This window comes from Elgaria multicarinata, chromosome 12, assembly GCF_023053635.1.
Source record: "Elgaria multicarinata webbii isolate HBS135686 ecotype San Diego chromosome 12, rElgMul1.1.pri, whole genome shotgun sequence".
In the NCBI taxonomy this organism is placed as follows: Eukaryota; Metazoa; Chordata; class Lepidosauria; order Squamata; family Anguidae; genus Elgaria; species Elgaria multicarinata.
Genome location: NC_086182.1, coordinates 5,674,173 through 5,701,439, shown reverse-complemented (window position 1 = coordinate 5,701,439; position 27,267 = coordinate 5,674,173). Strand labels below are relative to the sequence as shown.

Genomic DNA, 27,267 nt, shown 5'->3' with positions numbered 1-27,267 from the left:
ATGGACATTTCAGAACCTTTTTAGAGCAGCAGTTGGAGCAATGGACTGCTTTATTGATGGTTCATTTTCTTTTATTTATAAGCCACCTTGAGGCTGTCTTCATGGCACCGGGTTGGTGCCCTCTCCCTCCTCAACCTGAGGCATCGTTGAGTAGTCCTGATGCGGAGGAGGGAGCGCAGGGCTTCTGGGTGGCCATCCAGATCCTGGAGCCACCCCGCACTCTTCCTGGTGGAAGTCAACCAATTGCTGGTCGCCTTCCACCAAGCTCCACCCCCAGTTTGGCCCCAGATTGGTGGCGGAGTGACGTTACATGGCAGAAATCCCTGACTTTTTCAAAACGCAGCTTCGTGGGTAAGCCCCATAGTGGCTGTGAACCTGCGTCTATGTCGTCTAACCAACAGGGTGCAGATCTACAGCCACCGCGGGGCTTTCCCCACGTGTAGACAGCCCCAACAGGGCCTATTGTCAGGCAATATAAAATATTTTAAATATTTTTTCCCCAAAAATGTAGCTAAGTGGAACCCCTGTGTATAGAGACAATGCACGTTTGGGTATTAGATTCTGGGAAGAAACAACACAGGTGTGTGCGTGTGTGCGTGACCATTCTCCACTGCTTGTGAGCTTCTAAAGCCACCTGATTTGATCACTGTTGGAAACATAACCCTGAGTCAAATGGACCTTTGATCTGGTCTAGTAGGACAGTTCTTACGTTCCTCTTTTAAGTGGTGTCAGAGGCAAGCCGCAAGAATGAATGAAACTCCAAACAGAAAATGTAAACACGGAGACAACTGGTGCCGAAATGGTGCATATTTAGCGTCTCCTCCAAAGAGCACACTGAGCAAAACAGTGGCCGCCCAGCTGCCATCTTTTCATCCATCTCCACATCCAACAGCCCCAGCCTGCTGCAGAGACCATGGCTGATTGGCACCTGGTTAGACTGCACTCAGCTGTCCCTGATATTTGACACACACAGAGAGACACCATCTCCTCCCTGCCAAGACAACGAACACTCCAGCCCTGGGAAAGGAAAATAAACATGTGAGAGAAGGAGGTGGGATAGGGTTAAAAAGAAAAAGAAAAAGGGCTGTACTCTGGAAGCAAAATAGCTCCTAAGACGTTGCAAATATCTTTGGTGGAGGGAGACCGGCAGCCAGAACTTGATGTGGACCTGGTGGAGGAAAGCTGAGCCCTCAGAGAATGGCTAACTTGGCTCCGTGAAGGAGATCCCTAAGGGGATTTTTATAACCGGAAAGGGGCTGTCCAAATAGCCAGCGTGAAGAGGTTCTGTCGCCTGGACGTTCGTTTCTTCTGGAAGACTAGTGCCCAGGTTTTGTGTGGTTTTATTGCTTAGTCCTTGGCCGTCAGCATAGTAAAACTGACCCATCAGACCTTTCTGGCAAGATCTTTTGGAAGCTGTGGAGCAGGAAGCAACTGCTCCTGCACGGGGGACTTTAGCAAGGCGACCTGCCTTTGGATCTTTGGGAGTATGTCAGCATTGCTGCAAGCCGCAGATGGGAGCGCTGATGGGATTCCACCGAGAGCTCTGGCTGGGACACCCAGCACAGAGAGTGGAGGTAAGGCACGGAGGTGGAGAAAGGAAGATGCCGGGTTGCCAGGGGGCTCTGAACCACTGGCCCTGGAAGGGACTGTGTCTCTGAAGGTGTGTACTCAAGATCCTTTGCACGGATCAGCTACATCATAGATTTACCACAGGCCGGAGATAGACAGAGTGTTGAAAATGGGCTGAGAGAAGAACCACTTTCTACAGCATATAGTAGACATACTTATTTTGTCCCTCTGTCACCTCTGGTCAATCGGAATTGGCAGAGTTTTGAGGTCACAACAACGTCCTGTCCACAAAATCAGGGTTGGCTAAACATGGCTCAAAGGAGAAATGATTTCTCGTTCTTTTCTTTTCTTTTTTGCATGTTTAAAGCACAGAATGGAGATTTCAATCTGCTTTAATAGTTGTGAATAAGGGACCAGAAGGCGGAAGCTCTTATGCATGAAGTAATCTGGAGTAAACTAATTGGGACCTAAATCCATAGAATTGAAGAGACTGGGGTAAAGAAACAGAGACAGGGTGGAAAATTACACTAAGGCAAGAGTTTGAATGGGCTTGTTGAATACCACAGATTGTAAGGATCTGCTCTCTTCTTGGGTACAATTGCTTCTGTGACCGCTGCCCTTCAGGCCTGCATTACTTCGAGTCGTGTTGGCATTTCTTTATTTATTTAAAGCATGTTTACCCCACTCTTGCTGAAACAGCTTCCAAAGAGATCAGCCAGTGAACTCAGGCTTACAATACAATCTAAAAGGGGCACGAAAAGAAAAAGGGAAGAAGTGGGGGAGTGGAGAGAAGCAGATTTGTTATAGTAACCAGAAGAGATAGAAATGGTTCAAGGAGGCAAACAGCCAAATTTAGCTGCCCTACTGCTTTAAAACAGTTTATAATTATAACAGTAGTGACAACTCTTGGGGCCCAGGACACACTCTAGATACGGTTTTCAAACTGTTTTCAAACCGTCATATCCTGCTTGGTGTAGATGTTAAAGGACAAACAAAGTGGGGGAAGGTTTCTAGATTCCTTCTTCTGAACTTCTCAGGGGCATCTGATCGCCCAGAATGCTGAACTTAACGGACCTCTGTTTGGTTCAGGCCAGTTCTTAGGGAGCTGTGCCAGTGAAGGATTGCGTTGTTTATATCTAATGCAGCCTTCCCCAACTTCCTGGCTGGGCATGATGGGAATTGCAATCCAACACATCTGGAAGACAACAGGTTGGGGAAGGCTGAACTAACGTCTGTTGAAAAGTCATTGGAAAATGGGGAGGAAAACTTGGTAGGCCTCTCAGCCACACTGCAGCCAACAGCAAAGTTAGATCTTGAGTCTCTTCCTTAGATTAAAGCAGATCTATTATGTGAAGTGACTCCCTGATCCTAGAACATCTGAATTCCAGAGCGCCATGCCTTGGGAAGCAAACAAATTGACTAAGGACTGTCTGTCCTGAGGTAATACATTCTGCTTTGCAGTATAATGCTTTAGCCGCCAATCAACCAACGTAAGACTTGCATACATTGTTAAATCCTCAGGATTAGCTCCGATGACATGAAAGAACTTTTAAAATCCTGATTATCTTTATCTCCTGTTCTGCTCATAAACATGTCTTCCAGTGTGTCTAGTAAACAATGGCCTTAGCTTGTGAGCAGCGGTGCTCCAGATCAGCTCTTGTCATGAGGTGGCTGCCTCAGGGCGCCGTTTTTGTGTGCCATGGAAGAGTGGAAAATTGTCAGCTGTTAAACATGTTATAATATTTCCACTGCGGGGCAAGGAAAACGGGAAGGGGGAGTCATTTAGATTTTCTGCCTCAGGACCAATCTCCCAACATTTTATTTTCTTACTTTAAAGCAACCATGAGGGGGACGGAGGGCCCATTTTTATTGAGGTGGATACACTGGGTGAGAGGAAATTTAATCCTGCCTGCCCCACACAGCATTTTCCCCAAATAGTTTATCTACAAAACATGTTTAACTTGCAGCAAAAAACCAAAAATGCAATTTCCTCAATTGTTCTTCCTCTTCCTCTTACAGAGCTAAAATGGGGGTGGCAGGTTTAGATTTGGGGGCAGGGGTTAAGGATTGAATATCTTCTCCCAGGTGTTGCCTCTTCAATAAAAGATAAGTGCATTCCAGGTGTTTTTATGTAAATAATTGAATACATAAGTTAGGGAGACACAATTACAGATCTCCCATGTCATGTCTCAGGGTCGGGCAGGACATCTTGTTGCTTGAGGGATAGTACCCCATTCCGCATATAGAAGCCGACTGGACTGGCAGTTGAATTTTACTTCAACACTACTGGTGGGATATTGCCCCGCACAGCAGCTGAGGGCAACAGGCCAGCTGAGGAAATGCAGGACAAGCCGCCTGTCACACACAGCTCTGTCTTCCAACCACACTGTTCGCTGCCCCACAGCATCTGCTGCCTGAGGCGGCTGCCTCACTGGTAGGTAGGTAGGTAGGTAGGGTGACCCTATGAAAAGGCGGTCAAGACTCCTGTATCTTTAACAGTTGTATTGAAAGGGGAATTTCAGCAGGGGTCATTGGTATGCCTGCAACACCTGGTGAAATTCCCTCTTCATCACAACAGTTGAAGCAGCAGGAGCCCTGCCCTCTTTTAAATCTGGTCACTCTAGTGTAGCTCCTGCAGCTTTAACTGTTGTGATGAAGAGGGAATTTCACCAGGTTCTCCATATGTACAAATGACACCTGGAGGGCTTCCATACTCAGTCTTCGGGGCGCCCCGAAAGCGCTTCAGGGCGCCCCGAAACTCCTAGTGTAGCTACCTGGTCAGAAGAGACGGAGGAAGAGGCGACGGCGGCGGCGAAAAGTTCCCAGGGCTCGGCGGCTTCTCTGGTGAGTCCTTGCCGCCGAGCCCAACTCCCAGCCGGCCTCCTGCTGCCGGCGAAAGAGCCAACTGGGTTGGAGAGCTTGGTGGAAGAGCCCGCCTTCTTCTGCCAAGCTCTCCAACCCGGGTGGCTCTTTCACCGGCAGCAGGAGGCCGGCTGGGAGTTGGGCTCGGCGGCAAGGACTCACCAGAGAAGCCGCAGAGCCCTGGGAACTTTTCGCCGCCGCCTCTTCCTCCATCTCTTCTGACCAGGTAGCTACACTAGAAGTTTCGGGGCACCCTGAAGCGCTTTCGGGGCGCCCCGAAGACTGTGTGTAGACGGGGCCCTGCTGAAATTCCCTTTTCTATGCAACTGTTAAAGATACAGGAGCCCTGTCCTCCTCTTCTTAGGGTCACCCTATGGTAGGACCAGTGTAACATCTTTTCCCTTTGCCCGATTTGTTTAACAGTCATGTTTTCAGATGGTCCATGAACATAATTTTTCTGTATTTTCATATTTCAATACTTTTCTGACATCCAGGCCATCAGATTTCCTGTGTGTGAGAGAGAATTCATTAGGTTGGGCAGACCTAAAGAAGTCTAATTGGGTAATGTTCGCTGATGTCCAAGCCCATCACATTTCTATTTCTGTCAGAATTCATTACCCCCTTCCTCCATGTGGTGTGAGACTCTAGGCACAGGATGGGGCAGACCTAAACAAATCTTCACTGCTTCCCACCAAGGTGAGACATACATTATGGTGGGACATGGGAGAGGGCTTTCTCTGTTGTGGCACCCTGGTTGTGGAATGCCCTCCCACTGGAGGCCCGACACTGGCTTATATTTATTTATTTATTTATTGCATTTTTATGATTAAGGTGTCTCCCCTGCCTGGTATTCTGATGAGTGACAGAGTCATGCATCTGCATACAATTAAAATAAAGTGCTTTGGCATGAGTATTATATCATTACTAGTGCAATCCTTGCCTAGGGTGACCATATGAAAAGGAGGACAGGGCTCCTGTATTTTTAACAGTTGCATAGAAAAGGGAATTTCAGCGGGTGTCATTTGTATATATGGAGAACCTGGTGAAATTTCCTCTTCATCACAACAGTTAAAGGGCAGGAGCTATACTAGAGTGACTAGATTTAAAAGAGGGCAGGGCACCTGCAGCTTTAACTGTTATGATGAAGAGGAAATTTCACCAGGTTCTCCATATATAAAAATGACAGCTGCTGAAAATCCTTTTTCAATACAACTGTTAAAGATACAGGAGCCCTGTCCTCCTTTTCATATGGTCACCCTATCCTAGCCCATTTTGTGAAATGTAGTACACTCTTTGGTAAATCAGTATAAACTGTAATCTAAGGTTCCTTTTGCTTTTGTCCTTTTATCTGGAATTGCTCTGCTTTATTCTTTCACTTGTATTGAGATGATGTCATTGCCAGTTCATGGCATTATTCCAGGATTTTCTGTTTTGTCCTCCCATCTGTTTCTGAACTGATTTGTGGCATTTTATTTATGTATTTATTTTTGCAATAAGACACAGTTGCAACACCACCTTACCCAAGGTGGACTAGCAAAGTGCAGTCCACACTCAACAGGTTGGTGCTGCATGTTTAAGGGCTTCTGTGCCTTTAACTATAGCTTCCTGTTTGCTGGTTCAGCCCATTTTCTTGCTTCCTTTTAATGTGGCTGCACTAAACAATTATTTGCCCCTTAATCTGTCAATGATATGCCCCTTAATCTGTCAACAATAATTTGCCCCTTAATGCGTTGGGCAAGGGGTGAGTCCGATATCCGTTGTATATACTAACACCACCCTTGCTCATGTTTTTCCCCAGGAGAGAATGGCGAGACATCTCAATGCAAATCTTCTGATTCCAGTGGGGAAGAAGAGGCAGCTGTGAGCAAGAAGAAGCCACGCAGGCAGAGGACGCATTTCACCAGCCAGCAGCTGCAGGAGCTGGAGGCCACTTTCCAGCGGAACCGCTATCCGGACATGAGCACCAGGGAGGAGATTGCCGGCTGGACCAACCTGACAGAGCCCAGGATCAGAGTGAGTGAAGATCAATGTCTGGGGACTGAATCCAATTTCAGGGAAGCTCCCAGGAGCAGGGCGCAAATACCCAAAATACCAGCATATTTTAGCGCAAAATACCAGCATATTTTCCCACAATCCTATTCATAGTTTAGGCAGAAAAATCCTACAAATCTCAACATTCCCCAGACAATTATGCATGTCTAGATAGGGTGGGGGGGAGTCCTACAACTTTTGTAGGACTTTTGTAGGGAGTTGTAGGACTTTATTCCTTCTAAATATGCCTAGAATTGTGCCTTAGAACTGTCACTGCCAGTAACTAAACCTTAGGAGTTATTGCTAGCTCTGCTACCTGGGGAATGATGGGATTTGTAGGACTTTTCTCTGTCTAAACAGTCATAGGATTGCACCTTGAACCCCTTCCTGCCATTAACTAAACCTTAGGAGAGTTGTTTCAACCTTTTAGAATAGGAAAGAAACAATGCAAAGACGGGAAACCACATTGTTTGCCAGTTGTGGGAAAGGGGTGTGTGTGGCAAGGCCAGATCAGGAATCCTGAAGGGCTGGATAGGGACCCCAGGTAGTCTGGCTTTGTCCCATACTGGCTTTGCCTGTAGTTCAAGACCCTTGATCTACGTGGAAACAGGCAGCAGGTGAAGCAGGAGTGAAACTGGAATTTTGGTGATTTGTAAATATAGTTAAAGCTCCTGCAGCTTGAACTGTTGTTAAAGCTGCAGGGAAAGGAGGACAGGGCTCCTGTATTCTTTTAACAGTTTTATAGAAAAGGGAATTTCAGCAGGTGTCATTTGTATGCATGCAGCACCTGGAGAAATTCCCTCTTCATCACAACAGTTAAAGCTGCAGGAGCCCCACTCTCTTTTGCATCCTGGCACTCTAGTATAGCTCCTGCAGCTTTAGCTGTTGTGATGAAGAGGGAATTTCAGAGGTGCTGCATGCATACAAACGAAATTCCCTTTTCTATTCAACTGTTAAAGATGCAGGAGCCCTGTCCTCCTTTTCATATGGTCGCCCTATGTAAATACACATGGAAAGGGTGTAAATATATAAATACACATGCAAATGGTGAATAACCGGGGCCCAAAATGGATTGAAAGGCAGTTAGCAAACCCTGGCAAGTCCAGGGGCTCTTTGCTTAATTCTCTTTCGCTGCAAGAAACAAGGGAGTATAAGTCTTCCCCAACCTGCTGCCCTCCAGGTCCGTTGGACTGCAACTTCAATACATCTGCGGGTACCAGGTTGTGGAAGAATAGATTTCTAAGTTCGATAGGGAATCATGTAAGTCCTACTTAGAGTAGACCCATTGAAATGAATGTGCTTTAAGTAGGATTTATGTTGGATTTTAACTATAGTGTCCAAGTGGTTTTGGAGAATGTACCTGAGTGGGCATTGTCAATTGGGTAGTGTGCACATTGCCTGGTGCTTTGGGGGATGTTGCACATTTCCCAGGCTATGTACAAAACTAGCATGGAGGCCATGAAAATATGGAGCAGCCATACACAAAGCCAGATTATTGGTCATTTTAGCCCATTGCTGTCTATTCTGGCTGGTGATGGTTCTCTTGGGTCTTGGGGGATGACATTTCCTGACCTGCCACCCTTGAATTGGAGATGTTGGGCATTGAAGCTGCAACTTCTGCACTATTTATTACTATTTTATTTATATCTAACCATATCCCACCTTGCTTAAGGCCTCACCAGGCAACTTAGAAATCCCCAGGTTCAATTATCCCGGGGAAAGTCTATGGTTGTCCCTGGGATCCCCTGTGCATCATTTAGATGCACAGGGATGACCTAGAGATAAATAAATCATGTAGACATGCTCAGAGTCTCATTTGGAAACCACCACCCCCATAGCTCTCTAACAGCACTGGTTGCGGGCAAACTGCACATGTAGCACCTGCATAAAGCAGTTGATCTATCAGTCACTGAATTGTAACTAACCACTGCCTTCAAGAGTACAGTTTTCGCCCCGCTTCCCTTTCTCTCTCTCTCTCTAGGTTTGGTTTAAGAACCGGAGAGCCAAGTGGCGGAAGAAGGAGCGCCACCAGCAGACGGAGCTCTGCAAAGGCCCCTTCGGCTCGCAGCTCAGCGGTTTGCCTGGGAGCCCTTACGAGGACCTCTACCCAAGCTATGCCTACAGCTCCTGGGCCCCCAAGGGACTGCATGCCACCCCCATGCATGGCAAAGGGTTCCAGCTCTTCAACTCCATGAATCTCAATTCCTTTCCACCCCAGGGTGTGTTTCCTGGAGCTGCAGGAGCCTCCGTGCCTGGCGTCCCCTCTCTGGAGCCCTTCAACAGCCTGGCAAGCCCTCCTGGGCCTCCTGTCTCAACGTATGGAGCCGGTGCTTCTTCCCCGTACATGTACAGGGACCCCTGCAGCGCAAGCCTGGCTGGGTTGAGGCTCAGAGCGAAACAGCCCCAGCTGCCGCCCCTCAACTATGGCTCCCCTCCAAACCCAGCCGTCAGCCCCAGCTCCAGCCAGTATAATCTGGACAGGCCAGTGTGACGTTGCGGCCCAAAAGGAGGGCCACTATTGTGCCCTCTTCAGACTCTTACCTCTGTAAGTCTAGGGGAGGAGGGAGGGTGGATGGGATCCACCAGTTCTGAAAAGAAGGGCACGTTGGACCTCCTCCATTCTGGATGTCACCACATAACCTTCTTGTTAACCACTTAGGCACAATCAACTTTCTTGGTGCCAGTGACTCTTCTGCAGCCCCTAGACCTTGGCATGGTTGGAGGCTACGAACAGCTAATGCTATTCTGATTTAATCCGAACCTTTTGTGTCGGATGCCCAATGATGTGTTTTTATATTTTTAGTACGGGGCCAGGAAAGATGAAATGGCAAGACGTTGTTCGACATTTTGAACCATCTAACGGTTCTCTAATGGAGAAAAGCCCATCCGTTATGACCAAAAGCAGATTCCCAAAAGGAAATGGAGGAAACAACTATCTCATATGACGAGGAGGGATGGGAGAACCAGGGATGCTCAAGCTCACCAAGTTTTTCTGAACTCTACTTTGGAAGCTCGGTTTGCTTCACTCCTGTTTTCACTTCCGACCTGTTTTTCTTTTCATTTGAATACGAAAAGTGTGCATTTCCATGCACATTTTTCAAAAGTGCGCAGTTTTCTCCATTGACTAAAGCATGAAAAATTGTATTTTCGCATTTAAAGTGTGCATTTTTAAAATAAAAAAGCCACATTTTTCAAATGCAATCTGAAGTTCGGAAACATCCAAGTTCCCCCCCCCCCGAAAAATCTGCTCCTGTTCGCATTCAGGGTTGGTAACAAAAGCAAGTTCTATAGGTTTGTGAACTAAACTGAAGTTCTTGTATATTCCTAATGAAGCATAAGTAAGGAATAGAGGAGAAGCAAGGCCCACACCACCAAGAAGATGCTGGGGCTGCCTTGGGGGGCTGGCCTGACCCAGTCAAGTCAACTTAACCCCCCAACCATTGACTTATGGAGGCCAAGTTTGTTGATCCCCAAACTGTGTGCTACAAGAGCAGAGCAGCCTCTCAGGTTGAAAGACTCTTGTCAAGTGCTACCCTGGCAGGGGCGGGGGGGGGGGGGGGCGTTCCACTACTGACACCTGCCTCCTTTTATAATCAATACCCCCCCAACATATGTACTTTGGGGGGATCAGGTATGCTAAGCAGGTAATGGGCCCCATATTGTACCCACCTTCCCAATTCTGGGGCTCTGTGGAAAGGAAAAATGATCCCTGCTACAAAAAAATATGGCAGCCTTGGGCTTATATCCACCATGATTTTGATGGTTTGGCCAAATTAACATTATTGGTTTCTATTTTCAAAGGGCAAATCCCCCATTTTGACTGCAAAGTTTCCAAAGCAAGCAGCCCCTGGCGGATTCGTTGTCCTTCACAAGGCAGCAAAAGCTATCTCACCTTCACCTGTACTTACACCCCGCTAGCTAATGGTTGCCAATTGCCTTGACCTGCACCTACTACTTTCATTTGCACAGGAGATGGGAAAAACCCAATTAGCCTGAACCTTCCCCAGCTGGCTTTGCCCAAGGCTTTCTTTCCCCACATCTCAGAGGATTTCTCAGCTATCCATTGTCCAAATCACAGGGGAGAGGAATGTTTTCTAACTGTTCACGCATGAAGCTTTTCCCTATTAAAAGATGGGATTCTGGTTTCCCAGGAAATTAAGAAGGGCACATCCATCTCGAGAGTCGGGTTGCTCTAACCGGAATAGCCTTCCTTGTTTGTTCTTCAGAGAATATGTGTTGGGGGATTGTGGCCAACTGGCCTATTTCACACTGGATACGACATTCAGAATGGCCTGACAAAAGACTCCCCAAAACTCTGTAACCACACAGAAGTATGTGCAAGCCTTGTCTGTTTGCCATCTTGAGATAAAGAGACTGCTTTTAAAGCCACATTTTCAAAAATGTTATTTCATGTGTGAATGCCAGGTACTTCTTTCTGATGTCCTATCAATAACCCCCACCCCCATTTAATTACAATGCTGTGCCCGTGGATTTGAACTCCCTAAACTTACCTAACCATAATGAACCTCTTAGTTTTTGTCCTGTGTGAAAGCAGATGTTTCAGGGGTTTTAAAAGAGATTGGAGTGTCCAAGTAATGACATGTGAAAACTACCCATTTTAGGGATTTATTTATTTTTAATTAAACCAGCTGTGGGCAAAAGTGCTCCATTGGCCTATATGGGACATGGGAAAATGATTCCAATTAGGAGTTTTTGTGTACATGTGTAGTTTGGAGAAGGGGTGCAGAATTTTCTGCTTAGCAAAGGCAGTCACATGTTCAGTGGTTTGTTGTTTATTCGTTCAGTCGCTTCCGACTCTTCGTGACTTCATGGCTGTTGCCACCCCTAGCTCCCCCAAGGTCAAGTCTGTCACCTCCAGAATATCATCCATCCATCTTGCCCTTGGTCGGCCCCTCTTCCTTTTGCCTTCCACTTTCCCTAGCATCAGCCTCTTCTCCAGGGTATCCTGTCTTCTCATTATGTGGCCAAAGTACTTCAGTTTTGCCTTTAATATCATTCCCTCAAGTGAGCAGTCTGGCTTTATTTCCTGGAGTATGGACTGGTTTGATCTTCTTGCAGTCCAAGGCACTCTCAGAATTTTCCTCCAACACCACAGTTCAAAAGCATCTATCTTCCTTCGCTCAGCTTTCCTTATGGTCCAGCTCTCGCAGCCATAGGTTACTACGGGGAATACCATTGCTTTAACTATACGGACCTTTGTTGTCAGTGTGGCGTCTCTGCTCTTAACTATTTTCTCAAGATTTGTCATTGCTCTCCTCCTAAGTAAACATCTTCTGATTTCCTGGCTGCAGTCAGCGTCTGCAGTAATCTTTGCACCCAGAAATACAAAGTCTGTCACTGCCTCCATGTTTTCTCCCTCTATTTGCCAGTTATCAATCAAGCTGGTTGCCATAATCTTAGTTTTTTTAAGGTTTAACTGCAACCCAGCTTTTGCACTTTCTTCTTTCGCCTTCGTCATCAGGCTCCTCAGCTCCTCCTCACTTTCAGCCATCAAAGTGGTGTCATCTGCATATGTGAGATTGTTAATGTTTCTTCCTGCAATTTTCAGTGGAGGTTGGTGGTTTCAATTTTGGTGGGGATGTAATTCTGTTCTGGGTTATACTCAGAACCAGCCAGAACACTAAAGGAACTATCCAGGGTTCAGCACACTGGGCAGCTCCTTTAGAGTTCTGGCTGGTTCTGACTGACACCCAGAATGGAATTACAGCCCCGCTGAAATTTGAGCCACCAGCCTCCACTGCCCATATTCGAATCGGATTGAATATCAGTCTGAAAACAAAAGCCTTATAATCCAGTGGATGCATGTTCAAACCACTTCCATCCCACTTCACTTCATTTTATTGGTTATCAAAATGTGTATCCCCCCTTTCTATTAAATATCCAACCTGGCTTACAGTCAGGGTGAAAATACAAAAACTATAATGTAGCAGCAATAAAAAAGACAGGCGGTAGCAAATAAACATCAGTTAAAGGTGCAATCACATGCATGTTTAGACAGGGGGGCGGGGAATACATGGCCAGCTGGAGAATGCTGGGAGTTGTAGGATGTTTTTCTGTGTAGGATTGTGCCCTAAAACAGTCTAAACAAAAGGCTAAACACCTAAAAAGCAGCAAGAACATGAAAACATATTAAGAATGAAACCCTCAAAAGCTCTCTGAAATGGAACTTTTTTTGCTGCCTGCCTAAAAGGAAATAATCCTACCTGAAAGCCTGGAGAGCCAGAGCCAGTTAGCGTGTAGACAAGAATGAGCTGGATTATAATGATTATTATTATTTATTTATTTATTTATTTATTTATATAGCACCATCAATGTACATGGTGCTGTACAGAGTAAAACAGTAAATAGCAAGGCCCTGCCGCATAGGCTTACATTCTAATAAAATCATAGTAAAACAATAAGGAGGGGAAGAGAATGCAAACAGGCACGGGGTAGGGTAAACAGGCACAGGGTAGGGTAAAACTAACAGTATAAGGTCCGAACAACATCAAGTTTTAAAAGCTTTAGGAAAAAGAAAAGTTTTTAGCTGAGCTTTAAAAGCTGCGATTGAACTTGTAGTAGGGGCAGCTTCCTATGACTTGAGTTCCGGGGTGCAGAGCAGGGAACGAATACAACGAAGTACACGCATACAGCAGCGTCTGTGCACGTGGGCCAGCGTTCCAAGCCAGGAGAGTTTCCTATATATAGCCTTCCTTTCCAACTGCTTGCCAAGTAAACTCAAAAGACTGAGCCAGTTCTGAATTTACCCATGACCAGCTTGGCAAACAGGAGCTATCTGTGCAAGATAACCTATCCAATGGAGGGTGGTGACTCCGATGTCAGTGGGGTGGTTTTGCTCAGAATTCTAAAGGAGGTTCCACACTTTGGAGAGCTCCTCTAGAGTTCTGGCTGGAACCCAGAGCAGATTCACTGCTGCCCTACTGACGTCGGAGCCACCAGCCTTCCTTCACTGAACCTGTCCTCTCGCTTTATTGCCACTCAGGAATGCTCTGAGAGAACTTTGTCATCCTCCCTACCAAAGGTTGTCCTTGAAGATGATCTGGAGGCTGTTTCTCGTGTCCCATTTGGAATTGCTGAGGCGTACAGCTGGTAAATTGAGAACGAATAAAAAGAGATATTTCTCCACCCAGCATGTTGCTCAATGGCGGAATTCACAGCAGCGGGAGAAGGTCTCAGCTAGTTGGCCATGAAACTATTCAGCCCGTTGTTGGGATAATCGTCAGAGAGCCAGAGACACAGCCTCAAGTTAAGTTTAGTTTAGTTATATGCCACTTTCCTACAGTGAATCACAATAAACATTATCACAAATCACAATAGACTTATCAAAATATAACTTATCCCAAAAACACAATTTGTTACCAAACATATGCAAATAATTATTTTGGTCATGTGTTTTTTATATATATATAAATTGTTGTAAATCATCCAGAGACCTTCAGTTATGCGGTGATATAGAAATTGCATCATCATCATCTCTCTTTTCTTGCTCATGGCGATGATGATGATGATGATGATGATTATTATTATTATTACATTCAAATAAGACCAAAGCATCATTCAGTAAACATCAGTTAAACTTAGTATTACACTAAAATAGCGAATACAGAGGAAAATCAAAATTACTAGACCAACAGTGCATAGTTAAACTCACAGCACATAGTTAAGTATGGAACACACTACTGCAAGATGTAGTGATGGCCACCAATTTGGATGGCTTTAAAAGGGGGTTGGATAAATTCCTAGAGGCAAAGGCAATCAATGGCTACTAGCCCTGATGGTTGTGTGCTACCTCCAGTATTCGAGGCAGTAAGCCTGTGTGCACCAGCTGCTGGGGAACATGGGTGGGAAGGTGCTGTTGCACCATGTCCTGCCTTGTTGGTCCCCGGCCGACGGCTGGTTGGCCACTGTGTGAACAGAGTGCTGGACTAGATGAACCCTTGGTCTGATCCAGCCTTAGGGCACTTCTGATGTTCTTATGTTCTTAACAGGCAAACAACAATAAAGATAATCCACACTACCTATTTTCTGACTGGAGAAGTCCATTGCAAAATTCAGAGAAGTGTGAATTTAAAGGATAACTGATTTTCGGTTCAGTTCGTGAACGGATTTAAAAGTGAAAATTTATCTAAAGTCATGTTAAAATGAGAACTGAACTAATTTCTCCCCCATCCCTACAAGTAAGTCCACCCCGTTCTTGCCCCCCTCCCCCAGGCAGCTCTAGGAACAGAGGGTGCTACCATGGGCATCCAAAGGACTTTTTCCAGGGGGAGAGCAAAGCAGGTGTGTGGTTGTAATTAGAACATAAGAAGGGCCCTGATGATGGATCAGACTAAGGGTCCATCTAGTCCAGTACTCTGTTCACACAGTGGCTAACCAGCCATCGGCCAGGGATGAACAAGCAGGACATGGTGCAACAGCACCCTTCCACCCATGTTCCCCAGCATCTGGAGGGCAGCTGGTTGGGGGAGGCTGATCTAAGAGTTGGACTGGCAATACCCAGCCTTATCTTCTGACATCCATTGTCCCAGGTACATTATCCCTCAACCTATCCCCATTACCCAAAGTGAGTCAAGGCTCCGGAGACAACGGTCTAAAGTGATGGAAGGGACTAGAGTGGGTGCAGGGGAAGGGTTCGGTCCCTCTCAGCTGTACACACTTTTAGTTGCCAAAATTAGAAGCCCAGCCAACACCTGCTTCCGCTTTAGAGACAAACAACGCACACACGGGGAATAACAACTAAAGCTGCTTTCATCACGTCTTTGAACCTTCCATAGAGTGTATCAGTGCCTCTGAGCATAAACAGAATATTATCCCTCTCCAGGAAGCCACATTGGCCAGTTCCCAGACAAAGGGGTTTAGTTTCAGGAATGCTGAAGTTCCTCTCATCTCTGCCATTATTTAGGGTGACCATATGAAAAGGAGGACAGGGCTCCTGTATCTTTAACAGTTGCATAGAAAAGGGAATTTCAGCAGGTGTCCTTTGTATATATGGGGAACCTGGGGAAATTCCCTCTTCATCACAACAGTTAAAGCTGCAGGAGCTATACTTGAGTGACCGGATTTAAAAGAGGGCAGGGCACCTGCAGCTTTAACTGTGGTGATTAAGAGGGACTTTCACCAGGTTCTCCACATATACAAACGACACCTGCTGAAATTCCCTTTTCAATACAACTGTTAAAGATACAGGAGCCCTGTCCTCCTTTTCATATGGTCAGCCTACCATTATTAATTAAATGCTGGGAATGGTGGTGATATAAAATAGAATACATCAGAGAGGAAAAGAAAGATGTGTCCTGTAATTTTGAACTCTTGAAGAGAAGTCTATTTTAGTGCGTCTGTTGGGTGGAACCTGAGGGAAATAACTTCTGGAAAAAAATATCTACTTTTCCTTCACCTCCTTTTCCAATGCTGTTCAATAAGTTATTTGAATTTTGAGGTAAAATTCCCTAAAGATGTGTCGGCCATAGAGGTACTAATCAGCAGAGGCTGCGCGATATCTTAAAATCGCGTGACCCCCTTTCATTTCCGGCGGTGGCAGCACTGGAAGCCACCAGAAGAAAGATGGCAACAGAGGCAGCAGATAAGGAGACTGGTGAGGGGTTGGGGTTGGGCCAGCTCCCAAGCACCGAGGTGGTCTGAAGCTTTGGAGCCAATTGGCTTCGGACCACCTTGGATCCGTGATCCAGAGGTCCGAATCACCCCGATCCGCTTCAAATTCGGGGTTCAGAACTGAGGCAGTGCACAGCCCTAATTTCCAACACACTCACCTGTGGCAGCAAGTGGGTTTATCACCTTCCTTGCAGGGTGAGGGCGACTAGTGAACAGAAGATGCAACAGAGACAATGATCTCAATAATATTTTATTAGTATTTATGAATGTTTTACATCTACAGATTTCAAGGTGGTGAACACAAACCATAAAACATTAACATATAAAACAATATGTAGAACAGATAGTCTCTATAGTATAGGATGAATTACAAACAGAACGCTTGCATAAACTGATGTGTCTTCCTCCCTGCAGCATCCGGAAATGTTTGGGAAATGCTCCGGATCCCTCTGGAACGAGGACGCTGCAAAGTGGACCCAATGAACTGCCAGCCTGTCCAGCCACCTTCAAAGGCACCATTCCTTAGTGTGCCTTCTGGGACTAAGGGTAGGAAAAAAGTGCCCCAGAAGACAAAGGAGCCTGGGGAAAGTGCTCACAAGGAGCTAATCCCCAGGAGCAATCTGACTTTGGGCATGAGGGACTCTGTTCCATCACTGCCTATGAAGAAGGGTCCTCGACTTAATTCTTCCAGAGATGTTCCGGAGCCATTGGCTGCAATGGCAAGACCTCTCCCTAAGCGACTTCCAAATCCATGCTCACTGCCAAAGATTCATCTAAGCCCACTGCCAAAGCCACCGCCAACCTCTCAGCCAAAGCAAGTGCCGACCAGTTTGCCAATGGCAGTAGAGACTTCTTTGCCAAGGCCAGTGTCCACGTCCCATCCAAAGGCACTGCAGACCCCTTGGCCAAAGGCAGTGCAGACCTCTGGGCAAAATCCAGTACCTATCTCTTGGCCAAAGTCAGTGGCAACGTCTGTACCAGAGCCAGTGCCGTCCCCTGTGTGAAGGTCAGTGACAACCTTGTGGCCAAAGCCAGTGCAGACATCTTCACCAAAGCCAGTGGTGACCTCTGTGGCAAAACCAGTGGAGACGTCTGTGGCAAAGCCAGGGTCAACCTATGTGCCCAACCCAGTGCTGTCCTCTTGGTCAAAGCTACCTCTCCCTCGCCCAAAAGCATTGCCCAGCTCATTGCCAAAGCCACTGCCCAGGTCAGCGACTAGACTAAAACCTTGGTAATCCAAACCACTGCCACAGTCAGTGCAGACGTCAGAACTGATATGAATCAAAGCCCATTGTCATCTTAGTTTTCCCAAGCCGGTGGGTGGAGAGTGCAAGCCAGTGTTGCTGGGAAAGCAACTGGTCTCCCTACCAGGCCAACTATTCCAGCAGAAAACGTTTGAAGGCCAAGTAGCATCTGCACATCAGCACCTGCGAAAAGTCAGCTTCCAGCTGATGCCCCTTCTGCATCTCCACCCGACAAAGGGGATACACTTATCCCATGGAGAACCCCCCCTCGTGACTTGCAAATCTTGGACCCCATAATGGAAAAGCAACGATCCATCAGAGAGATGATGAAGATGCAAGCTCAGAAGGAGAGGGAGGAAGCAGCACACTGGACACTGGTGGGGCAAGTGGACTTTTTTGTCAAGCAAATGAAAGAAAAGGACATATGGAAGTGGACATATGGCTACCCTTGACCCTTCTAGGCGGCCTATTAAATAAGTGTCCTTGTGTGTATATCTACTTGTCATGAAGATTTATTATATCATATATAGTACTATGAAATGTTTTTGTCTGCTTTACATTTAATATTTTATACTTGTTACATTATAAATGTTTGGTTGCGTATTTACCATATCATAGGCATAAAAGTATTTTCTATTGGTTTATTAATACTTTTCATATTAAATCTATAGTTTATAGTTGTGCTCCTTTTTATATCTGTTTGTGTATTAGGCAATTGTTTATATAAATTGTTATATATGCATTTCTGCAACTTAATATTTATTTTTAACTCTCTGCATATTTCTCTAATAAATATCCAGTGCTCATTTTTATATTAAATTCCTGCTAATTGTCTTTTACGTTCACTGCTTAGATCTGAAGGACGAAGCAGATTCCTACTTGATGTGGACTAATTAGGAGTGAATGTTTGGGGGAAAGGGCTGGAAACTTCTGGTACCCAAGTTCAGTTCTGGTACCCAAAACAAATTCCGAGGCACCAAATATGCTCAATCGGAAGCATCCTGTTCTTGAATTCTAAGTCTTTTGTCCCTGGCTCGGGTTGATGGGTCTTGGGGTCTGAGTAAAAAAACAAAGTAGATCTAATAAGCTTGAAGTCTGCCCATCCCTATTTAAGACTCTATACCTGAAGGCAGGACCCATCTTGCAAGCATCCGTATGAGTCTTTTTTGTCTTAAGAATGTGGCAAAAATCCTTCAAATAAATAAATATCCAGCCCAACAGGCATAACTTGTGGATAGGGTGGCTTTCTCATATGCTCCTGCCTGATAGTTAAGATAATTTTTGGAGCTCTTCTCTGCAATGGCCCCTCTTTCCCAGGGACCTGCTGTCTTCATAGTACATGTTTAGGCACCAGGTTCCTCATTAAGCAGCCACTTAATTTCTAATCTGCTGCTCTGACTATAATTTTTCCCACTGGCTTTTTGATATTTTTAAGTTTTTAGTTATTTAATATTTTGATATTTTCATTGAATTTGTTGTCTTGTTTGATTGTTTGTTTTTATTGATTGTTTTTAGTATTTGTTTTTATGAGCTTCTCTAAACGAGCAATTTATTGCACGTTCGTGATTGGCCACTCATGGAAGATTGTGGGACCATTACATGATGTCATCAACATTCAGGATGTCTCCCAAGCTATCCCCCAGGAATCTCGATTCTCTCTCTCTTTTAAATGGAGATAATGTGTCATCTGAGATATCACAGGATCTCCTAGTGTGTAAAGTCAGTGCTGTGCTATACTTTAGCCACTAGACGGCAGTGACTCATTAAACACAATGGAGCCTTTCCAAGTAGTGAAGTTTTCAATTCAAAAATCATGTGGTCACAAGGAGCACATCTTGGTGGTAGGAAGACTGCAGAGGACAAAAGCCCCAGTAAAGCTTTCAGATTTTTCCTGTGCGTAGAGAAGCTCTATGATTATAAACCACCCCAAGAGCATTTACCAGTTGAGTGGTATATAAATTCAATCAATCAATCAATCAATCAATCAATGGTTCTGTAACTCTCTGAAAAACAATTGTCCCTGAATGCAGCCTAAATTCTGCAGTGTTAATAGGATGACAGGGCAAAGCTAATACCATATTGGGTCAAGAGGTGTCCAAATAATTACTAACTACAGACATGGTTTGGATCACAGAAGCATTTTGTAGGAATGCCAGTTTTCAGCAAATAAAGGGCCGAGCTGTGTAGTTCCCAGTTCAGATGGAAAGACGCCAATAGAAAAGAGTCCTTGTGGATTGAGATGTTCTCATGGAGTCTTTTTAAAAATTCTTTGTTCGTCCAGCTGGTAAAGCAACAGCAATATGATAGAGCTAGGGATGTGTGCTCCGCTCCGCAAATCTGAGAGTCCAATGGAGGTCTGTTGGAGGTCTAATCTCATGGAGCAGAGAGGGGACAGTGATGAAGCTGTGTCTCATTGGAGCTCCGTTCCATTTTCTGATAACCACTTCATTATAGCCTATGGGAATTAACCAAAATGCTTACAGCTCTGTCATTTTTAAAGATAAAGAGATGAAACTTGGCACCGTGATAGCTCTTGCGTAGATATTTAGCCATGCCACATTTGAAGCAGATCGGTTCATCCCTCAATTTTTAGGATTTTTTTTAAAAAAATCCCCCCTCAAACCATTCCCCCCCATAAACACAAACACATGCTTCTCTGATTCTGCATTAATTCACCCCTGCACATTTATGGAGGGAGCTTTTATCCTTTGCTTTGCTGATGCACAGCTGATGTCTATTTTTATAAAATGAAGATGCAAAGGTGTGGATCAGCAAAGTAAAGGATAAAAGCTCCCTCCATAAATGTGCAGGGGTGCATTAATGCAATCCGAGGGGGCTGAATTGCCGAAAGTGCAAAATTAAAGAAATGTATAGACCTGCTTAAGCAGGATTTATTAAACGACATAGCAGGCCTGGAATCAAAGCATAAACATACTGGCTCTGCAAAAGTACTTAGGAATCTAGAAGCCAAAATAAAATAATTGGAAAGTATAAACACCATGGGTATTGCTAAATCCCTCTTATATTTAAAACAAAAATATTACTCCTCTGGCAATAAACATTCCAAAATGTTGGCCAAAATGCTTAAAAAGAAACAAACGAAATGCAAAATACATTCAATAAGTAGGAATGATGGCACCTTAACGTTTGATCAAATGCAAATTAACTCTCTGTTTGCAGAGTTCTATGTGCAGCTTTATCATACAACTTCTCCAGGGGTAAATCTTACAGAAATACATTTGAAAAGAAGTGGTATTATCCCAGCTAATGAAAATCAACAAAAATGTTGAATAGAGACATACTGGTGGAGGAGGTTGACCAAGCCATTAAACATTTGGAACGAAATAGAGCTCCAAGCCCAGACGGATTCGGAACCTCTTTTTATAAAAAAATTAAGGATGTATTGACTCAGGTTGCTCAGCTTGTTTCTAAGATCTGGCAGGGCGAGGATCCCCCTGACACCTGGAAAATGTCCAAGATAACAGTAATACCAAAACCTGGAAAAGTCAACACAAAAGTGAGGTACTATCACCCAATCACGTTACTTAATCAGGATCAAAAAAATATATTTCTATTTTAGTTCAACGATTTAATAAGGTGGTTGGTAACCTAATTCATGTAGATCATACTGGACTTATTCCCCAAAGACATATATTGGACCCAATACGATGGGTCTTAAATATTATCTATGTTGCAACTAGGTCATCAATTGTCGTTAATTTCACTCGACATATTCAAGGCCTTTGACTGTCTTGAATGGCAATACTTGTTTAAGAGTCCTAAACTATTATCAGCTAGGAACCAAATTTGTGACTGCAATTTCCCAATTATATGCTGCTAACACTGCAACAGTGCATACTAATAATATCAACTCTCCACCTATCAGCTTGGAACGGGGAATGAAACAAGATTGCCCCTTGTCACCTCTGCTCTTCACCCTCTCCCTGGAACCATTGGCTAACATTCTATGTCAACACCCAGGTATTATTGGATATAGAGGAGGCGGTGAAGAACATGTGTTGTTGTTTAAATGGATACTGTTGTTTCATACAGTTGTTTTTATATTTTTGATGGTTTTAAATTTTGTATACTTTTTAACGTTCACCATTTTTAACTTTTGTAAACCACCCAGAGGGCTTCGGCTATGGGGCGGTATATAAATTCAATAAATAAATAAATGTGATTAATATGTATGTGGATGACATGATAATTATGCTGAGGGACCCACATCAATCAGTTCATTGATTGATGAACTGATTTGTAGAACTTCCTTTAGATACCTGGAAATTCACATTTCCGGGAAAATTAACAAGCTATTTAAAATAAATTATGCCCCCTTATTAAAACTATGATTACAGGCCTAAAGAAATAGAATAAATTGAATCTGTCAGTTTTAGGGCAAATTGCTAAAATACAAATGTCAACACAGGAACTGAGGATCCCCAGGTTTTTATCCTTATTTTGAGTCCTCCCCATTCTTCTCCAGTGAAAAATATTGAAGTACTGGCAAAGTCAACTCAACACATTTGTCTTCCAAGCTAAAGCACCTCACCTTGCACTAAAACTATACTACAAAAAAAACACAACCCCACAGGTGGGGTACTCTCACATCTCGCATCCTATTATGAACCCTTTCAGTTACGGCAGCTCCACTTTATCATTATGAAGGCAAACCAAAGCTGGATACATCTGGAAGAAGAAATGCTGAATAAGGGTCCTTTATGTTGGAACAAGCTATGGGACAAGAGACCACTCAAATCAGTATCAGCCTCTATCTGAGAAACCTCTTTAAAAGTACTGCACTCAAGGCATAGCATGTTAGTCTTCCATTCAAACCAAAACCAAAAGGGACTTGAAATGATTATGTTTGAAACATCTCAGGATCTCAGTCTAGGCCTTCCTCTCTAGAGGTCAAGATCACTGATTCTTTGACAGACAGAGATAGGGAGTCTGTGAAGATGAGTTTTCTACCAACTAGGGTGAACCACTAACTTTATTCCCTGCCTAGCTCAGTTCTTGGTGATAGCCTTCAGTTTGCTCTTCCACCTTCTGGCATGATATCATCTTTCATCATCATATTCCACTTTGAATATTCTCCTTCTGACCACTTCACAGTCCCCAGAGTTATCATAGGGGCAGCAATAAGCAATTTTGCATCATCCCAATTCGATTGCCTATTCCTTACCGGATGTTCAGATGGTAAGGAGTGTTGGATTTATCTCTCCAGCATTTTGGAAAAGAATTTCTAGAGTTGCCTTTTCAGGACCTTTTCTGTCATCATGGCAGCCAGGAAATTCTGCCATCTAGGCATTCAGAAGGATCCTTCCTTTTTTCCCAGGTGCCTGATGGAGAAAACAGCTGAGAGGTTACGGATCCAGAGTTGGGGAAGGGATAAAGTCTTTGGACAGGTTAGAGAAGGTTAAATACATGGATGTGGAAGCTGTGATTATGAGAAAGAGGCAGCAACAAAAAGGATGCAACTCCACAGCCACAATCCAGCAAAATCAGTCCTATACTAAGACAAGTCTGAAATCAGCAGATCAGATTACAGCAGTTTTCCCCAGTGATGGTGAGACACAGGACTGCAACGAGAGTACCCCCACTTCACCTCCACCTGTCCATTGTCCCAGACACTTGATCCCCCAGCCCAGATCCAGTATCTCAAATGGGTCCAGCCAGAAAACAGGCATGGCAGAGGAAAGTAAGAAATGTAGTTAGGACTGATAAGTGTGCTACACCAGCAGATACGTAAACATCCATTGAGCAGCACTGAATGCTGGTATGGAAAGGTAGAGTAATCTAAGAAGGCCATTAATTTTGGTGGTCCAGTCATTGTCATGCTAGTTGTAGAAACTTTATAGGATGAATGTTTTTCTTAGGAATGTGAATTGACGGTGATGCCTTTTGGTAGGGTTAGTTGGGCCTTCCCTCCCAGTCAGTGGTATGAGCAGACATTTATGCTCCCTTTGTTTGTTTGTTTAAGTTTGATATAAAGCAAGAGAAAAAGAGGAATCTATTTTCAAGGAATCTGTTCTGCTGGATCTGTTCTGCAACACAGCTGAAGTTCAGTCAGAATATCCACAGGTGCTGCTTCCACCCTCATATGCTACAGTGAAAGCTGCACCTATTGAATTTCTGCCCTTCGTGCAGCTGGTACAAGATTCCTGGGCCCTCTGCCCTTCAGGAGGACCTCAGCATCCCCTTCTCATTGGAGGGGGGGGGGGCAAAAGCCCAACAGCAGCCCTGAGGCCTAGCAGCAGCAGAACGGAGGAGGCGGCCGCTCTCAGACTACTACTAGGCAGCCGAGGCCTACGTGGGGAGCAGGCCCAGCCTGCCTCAGAGGCACGAGCTAAAGCTTCTCAGTGTCATGGCTGCCCTCTCTTTTCAAGATGCTTCTCCTTCCCTTGGAGGTGCTGGTGGGGAGGGCATATTTCACCGCCCCGGCAGAAGCCCTTCCACGCTGGCTCCAGGGCTAGAGGCCAAAAGGGCGAGGGACACCAAGCAGAGGCCATTTTCTCTTTTTGAGTCCCTTCCCTTCTCCAGGCAGGCGCTCCTTCTTTTTTAAACAGGGAAATAAAGTATAAATATTTCTCGCTACGTAAAAAAGTGATTAGGGTAGGGGTGGGAATTTGAATTATAAAACCAGTTCTAATGCCAAACTTGTCATCTCCACTCCTATGCCATCTTCACTGCCAGCCAAGAAACACGAGTGGTCAATTTCCTGAATTTCCTTTGAGAGTTGATGAGATTTAGAAGAAGCCCTTATTTGCCGGAAGTAATGGGATGGGGTAAGGTGGACGAGAGATTTAGCCACCTTCCCACCCACACAAACTGTAACATAGGTAGCCTACACTAGTAGGATGAAAGAACAACTGGTTTGTTTCGTTGTACATTTCAGTTTGGCGTCCGTCTTTTAAGCACACCTGGCCTGTGGCTCAGTTCCAACTATTCTGAAAGAAACACTTTTGCTTTGTTACCACTAATATATAACATATATTACACTCCCCCCTTTAGTTTCTACTATCAACATATAGACAAACAGAAAATGAAAATACTGAAAATAAATTAATAACTGGGTATACTGAACTGCTTAGTAGATACATTGAACTTACCCCACAAAGTCCTTTGATTTTACAAATTCAGCCTCTCACTGGGTTTGGGAATTCTCTTTGAATGCCGCGGAGCAACTGCACATGTTCCTGGCTCGCAGACAGGACACTAAATGTCCTGTCTCTGAAGATACTTCATTTGGAGACACTACTAAAGCAGTGTTATGATCCAAGGCAGGGATTGTGCCCATTTCAGGCTCTCTGGTTGTAGCAAGCGGATAGTGTAGCGGTTCCACGCCGACTTGTTCTTCCACCTCAACTTGTGGATCCTCTGCCGGAATCTCTTCTCACTTTAGTTCGAACGGACTTAATTACGATGTCGCCGAATACACCTGCCACCTGGCAATCCCACCACTCATGTAACATTTCCAGGGCTGTGGAAAAGGGCAGGAGACTTTGGTAGAGTCAAAAACATGTGTGTGGATCAAGTCATCCATGGATGGACTCCTATTTTCCTGCTACAACCCCCAGAAGGTTTTAAAAGATGAACCTGCTGGCTTGGTTTTTCCCCCCTCCACTGCAACTGCAGATGGCATTGGAGTTTTTCAGTAAAGTGTCCAAGGGAGCTGGGAACTTTTCTGTATTAATTAATGCAGAGCAAAAGGTTCTGGAAAGACAAAGAAGTTTGGAAGAAAAGTATAATCTTTAAATAGATAGAGCTCCTTAACAAGAATCATTAGTAATATTAATAAGTGAATTGAAAAGGTGAAAGTTTTTTAGCTGATGTCCATGAGTGGACCAAATATTCAGATTAATCCATTCACATTTGGGAGAGGCCCTCAATCTACACAAATGTTTATTTCTCAAAATTGTTCTGGTTTGACTTACCCTAGGGCTCCGCTAACAGACTCCCTCCTTCCCTCCCAGCACCTTCTGTTCAGGCCAACTGCCTCTCCCTTTGGACTCCCTTTCGCATCATAATGTTCTCTCGCCTGGGAGAAGGTTTGGGTTACCGCGGGGACAACAGTGCCCACAGATATCGCTCTTGGCATCTGCCAGGCTCCCTGCCTCTCCTGGTTTTTATTTTATTTTTTTAAGAAGATGATGATGATGATGGACAGGCTGGCATACTGCAGAGATGGTGTGCCCTTGAGTACCATTGTTAGTGGGGTTCAAAAGAGTGGTTTTGTGTTTTGGTGCTCAGACTCCAACTCTGCCTCATATTTCAGTTCTTGGGCAAGTGACTTTTCATTTAGTCTTATGTTGTTAGTTTTTCTTCTTTTCGCCAGGGTGATTGAAGACGCAACAAGACCTAGTGGTCAATTTATCGTCCCGCCTGCTTTCCCGTGAGGAGAGAAGAGTTCTGAACTGAGGACTAAGTTTTGTCCCTACTCCAGTCTACAATCCTTTTCGGTCTGGAGTGGATCTTTTCTGTTTGTACAGACAACTGAAATTAAGAGAATGATTTGGGAATAAACAATCTACTGCATCCTCCTTTTGCCCCAGTTCTACTTTTGTACCGAAGACCTTAAACCCACATATTCGGGTCTTTGAACAGTTGGTTGAAAAAAATTTAGTCAAACTGGAACCGTCCACATCTAAGAAATGGTTCAATTTATCAAAAAAAAAAAAAGAAAAAAAAAGAAAAGAAAAGACAAGACCAACATATTGATAATGAATTGTCTAATGACCAATCGATAGTAATCAAGGAGGCGGACAAAGGGGGCGTATCTACACTTGTCTAGATGAAACGTAACAAGTTGGCAGTGAGGACGTCAATGGTCACATGACGCTGTATTTGTTACATTTTTTCTGAATTTTTATACCAGTCTACTTTCCGTTGTACCCCATTAATATTGTTTTAATCCTATCAATGTGCACCGACCTTTCATGTTTTCCAACGTCATGCTTCAAAGAAATGTCTCATGACCATTCTCTTTGCTTCCTGTTCATGACAACTTCCGGTAGGCGCCAACAGCAGCCATTTTCTTCTCAGCGTGAGTCCTCCATGATTAGTGCTAGTCCACAACTGCATTAAGTACTACTGGGTAAGTGCTTTGTTTTTCCTTTTTGTTGTTGTTACTAATTTATCACCTTTGTCCACTGAATGTTGTGACTCGTTAATTCACAACCCTTCCTTTATTTTCAAAAGTACTTCATGCTCCTCTGAGCAGTTGTGCTGCAATTGATGTCGTTAAGAGCTTTGATTTCAGCAACGTAAGTTGTATAAGTGTTTGTTTTATGAACGTATTCTAAAATATATTTTTTATCTGATTAGTGTAGTTACTGCTTATTCGCTTTTAAAATCCCCCTTTTTTCTTTTAAAATTCCCTTAGTGCTCTGCTGAGCACTCATGCTTCAATGGAACTGCTTGATTAGGACCGGTTGCTTTTCCGACCTTGGTGCTTTTCTAAAAAAAAGGGTTTGATTTGCTAAGTGTATCTACTGTTTTTATTCTAACCCCCCCTTTTTTAAATTACAAACTTAATGCCTAGGGTGACCATATTTTGTAAACCAAAAAGGAGGACATCATGGCCGGCCCTCAAGGAGGCATGCCCACCCCAACATGACCAGCCTCCAAAGGGGCGTGGCCTGGTCACATTTATTCATTTATTTATTACATTTATATACTGCCCAATAGCCTAAGCTCTCTGAGCGGTTTACAACAGCTCACAATTAAGCTGATTCTACAGCTCACAATTAAGACAAACCTGTTCTACATAATATGTTAATGTTAAAATCACTGAAATAAAGAACAAGTGATACATTCAATGTACCTGAAATTAACATGTATTTTTAGTTGCTGTACAGATTTCTTTGTGGTAGTTCTTTTTGCTGTCATCATAAAAGATCAATAAAAAAGAAAATCTGTTATTTTCCAT

The 27,267-nt window shown here is 44.2% G+C and overlaps 1 protein-coding gene and 1 long non-coding RNA gene across 2 annotated transcripts; one reads left to right on the top strand and one right to left on the bottom strand.

The window, feature by feature from the left end:
* Positions 1 to 988: 988 nt before the first annotated feature.
* On the top strand, positions 989 to 8,996 carry LOC134407207 (pituitary homeobox 3-like). The gene is made up of 3 exons (XM_063138842.1): positions 989 to 1,574; positions 6,230 to 6,444; positions 8,444 to 8,996. The coding sequence occupies exons 1-3, from the start codon at positions 1,487 to 1,489 to the stop codon at positions 8,951 to 8,953; spliced, it is 813 nt and encodes a 270-aa protein (XP_062994912.1). The 5' UTR covers positions 989 to 1,486; the 3' UTR covers positions 8,954 to 8,996.
* A 7,400-nt stretch (positions 8,997 to 16,396) lies between these two features.
* On the bottom strand, positions 16,397 to 24,946 carry LOC134407278 (uncharacterized). Its single transcript, XR_010026030.1, has 3 exons — positions 24,449 to 24,946; positions 22,522 to 22,678; positions 16,397 to 19,791 (listed from the first exon to the last, which is right to left on the bottom strand). It is a non-coding gene; the product is annotated as an uncharacterized LOC134407278 (long non-coding RNA).
* Between the last annotated feature and the right edge of the window lie 2,321 nt (positions 24,947 to 27,267).

What these genes read in the sequence shown, in the direction of transcription:
- LOC134407207 (XM_063138842.1), top strand. Translation starts at nt 1,487, where the DNA reads ATGTCAGCATTGCTGCAAGCCGCAGATGGGAGCGCTGATGGGATTCCA. An exon ending in ACCCAGCACAGAGAGTGGAG is followed by an intron (nt 1,575 to 6,229) that starts GTAAGGCACGGA and finishes GTTTTTCCCCAG; the next exon opens with GAGAGAATGGCGAGACATCT. An exon ending in TGACAGAGCCCAGGATCAGA is followed by an intron (nt 6,445 to 8,443) that starts GTGAGTGAAGAT and finishes CTCTCTCTCTAG; the next exon opens with GTTTGGTTTAAGAACCGGAG.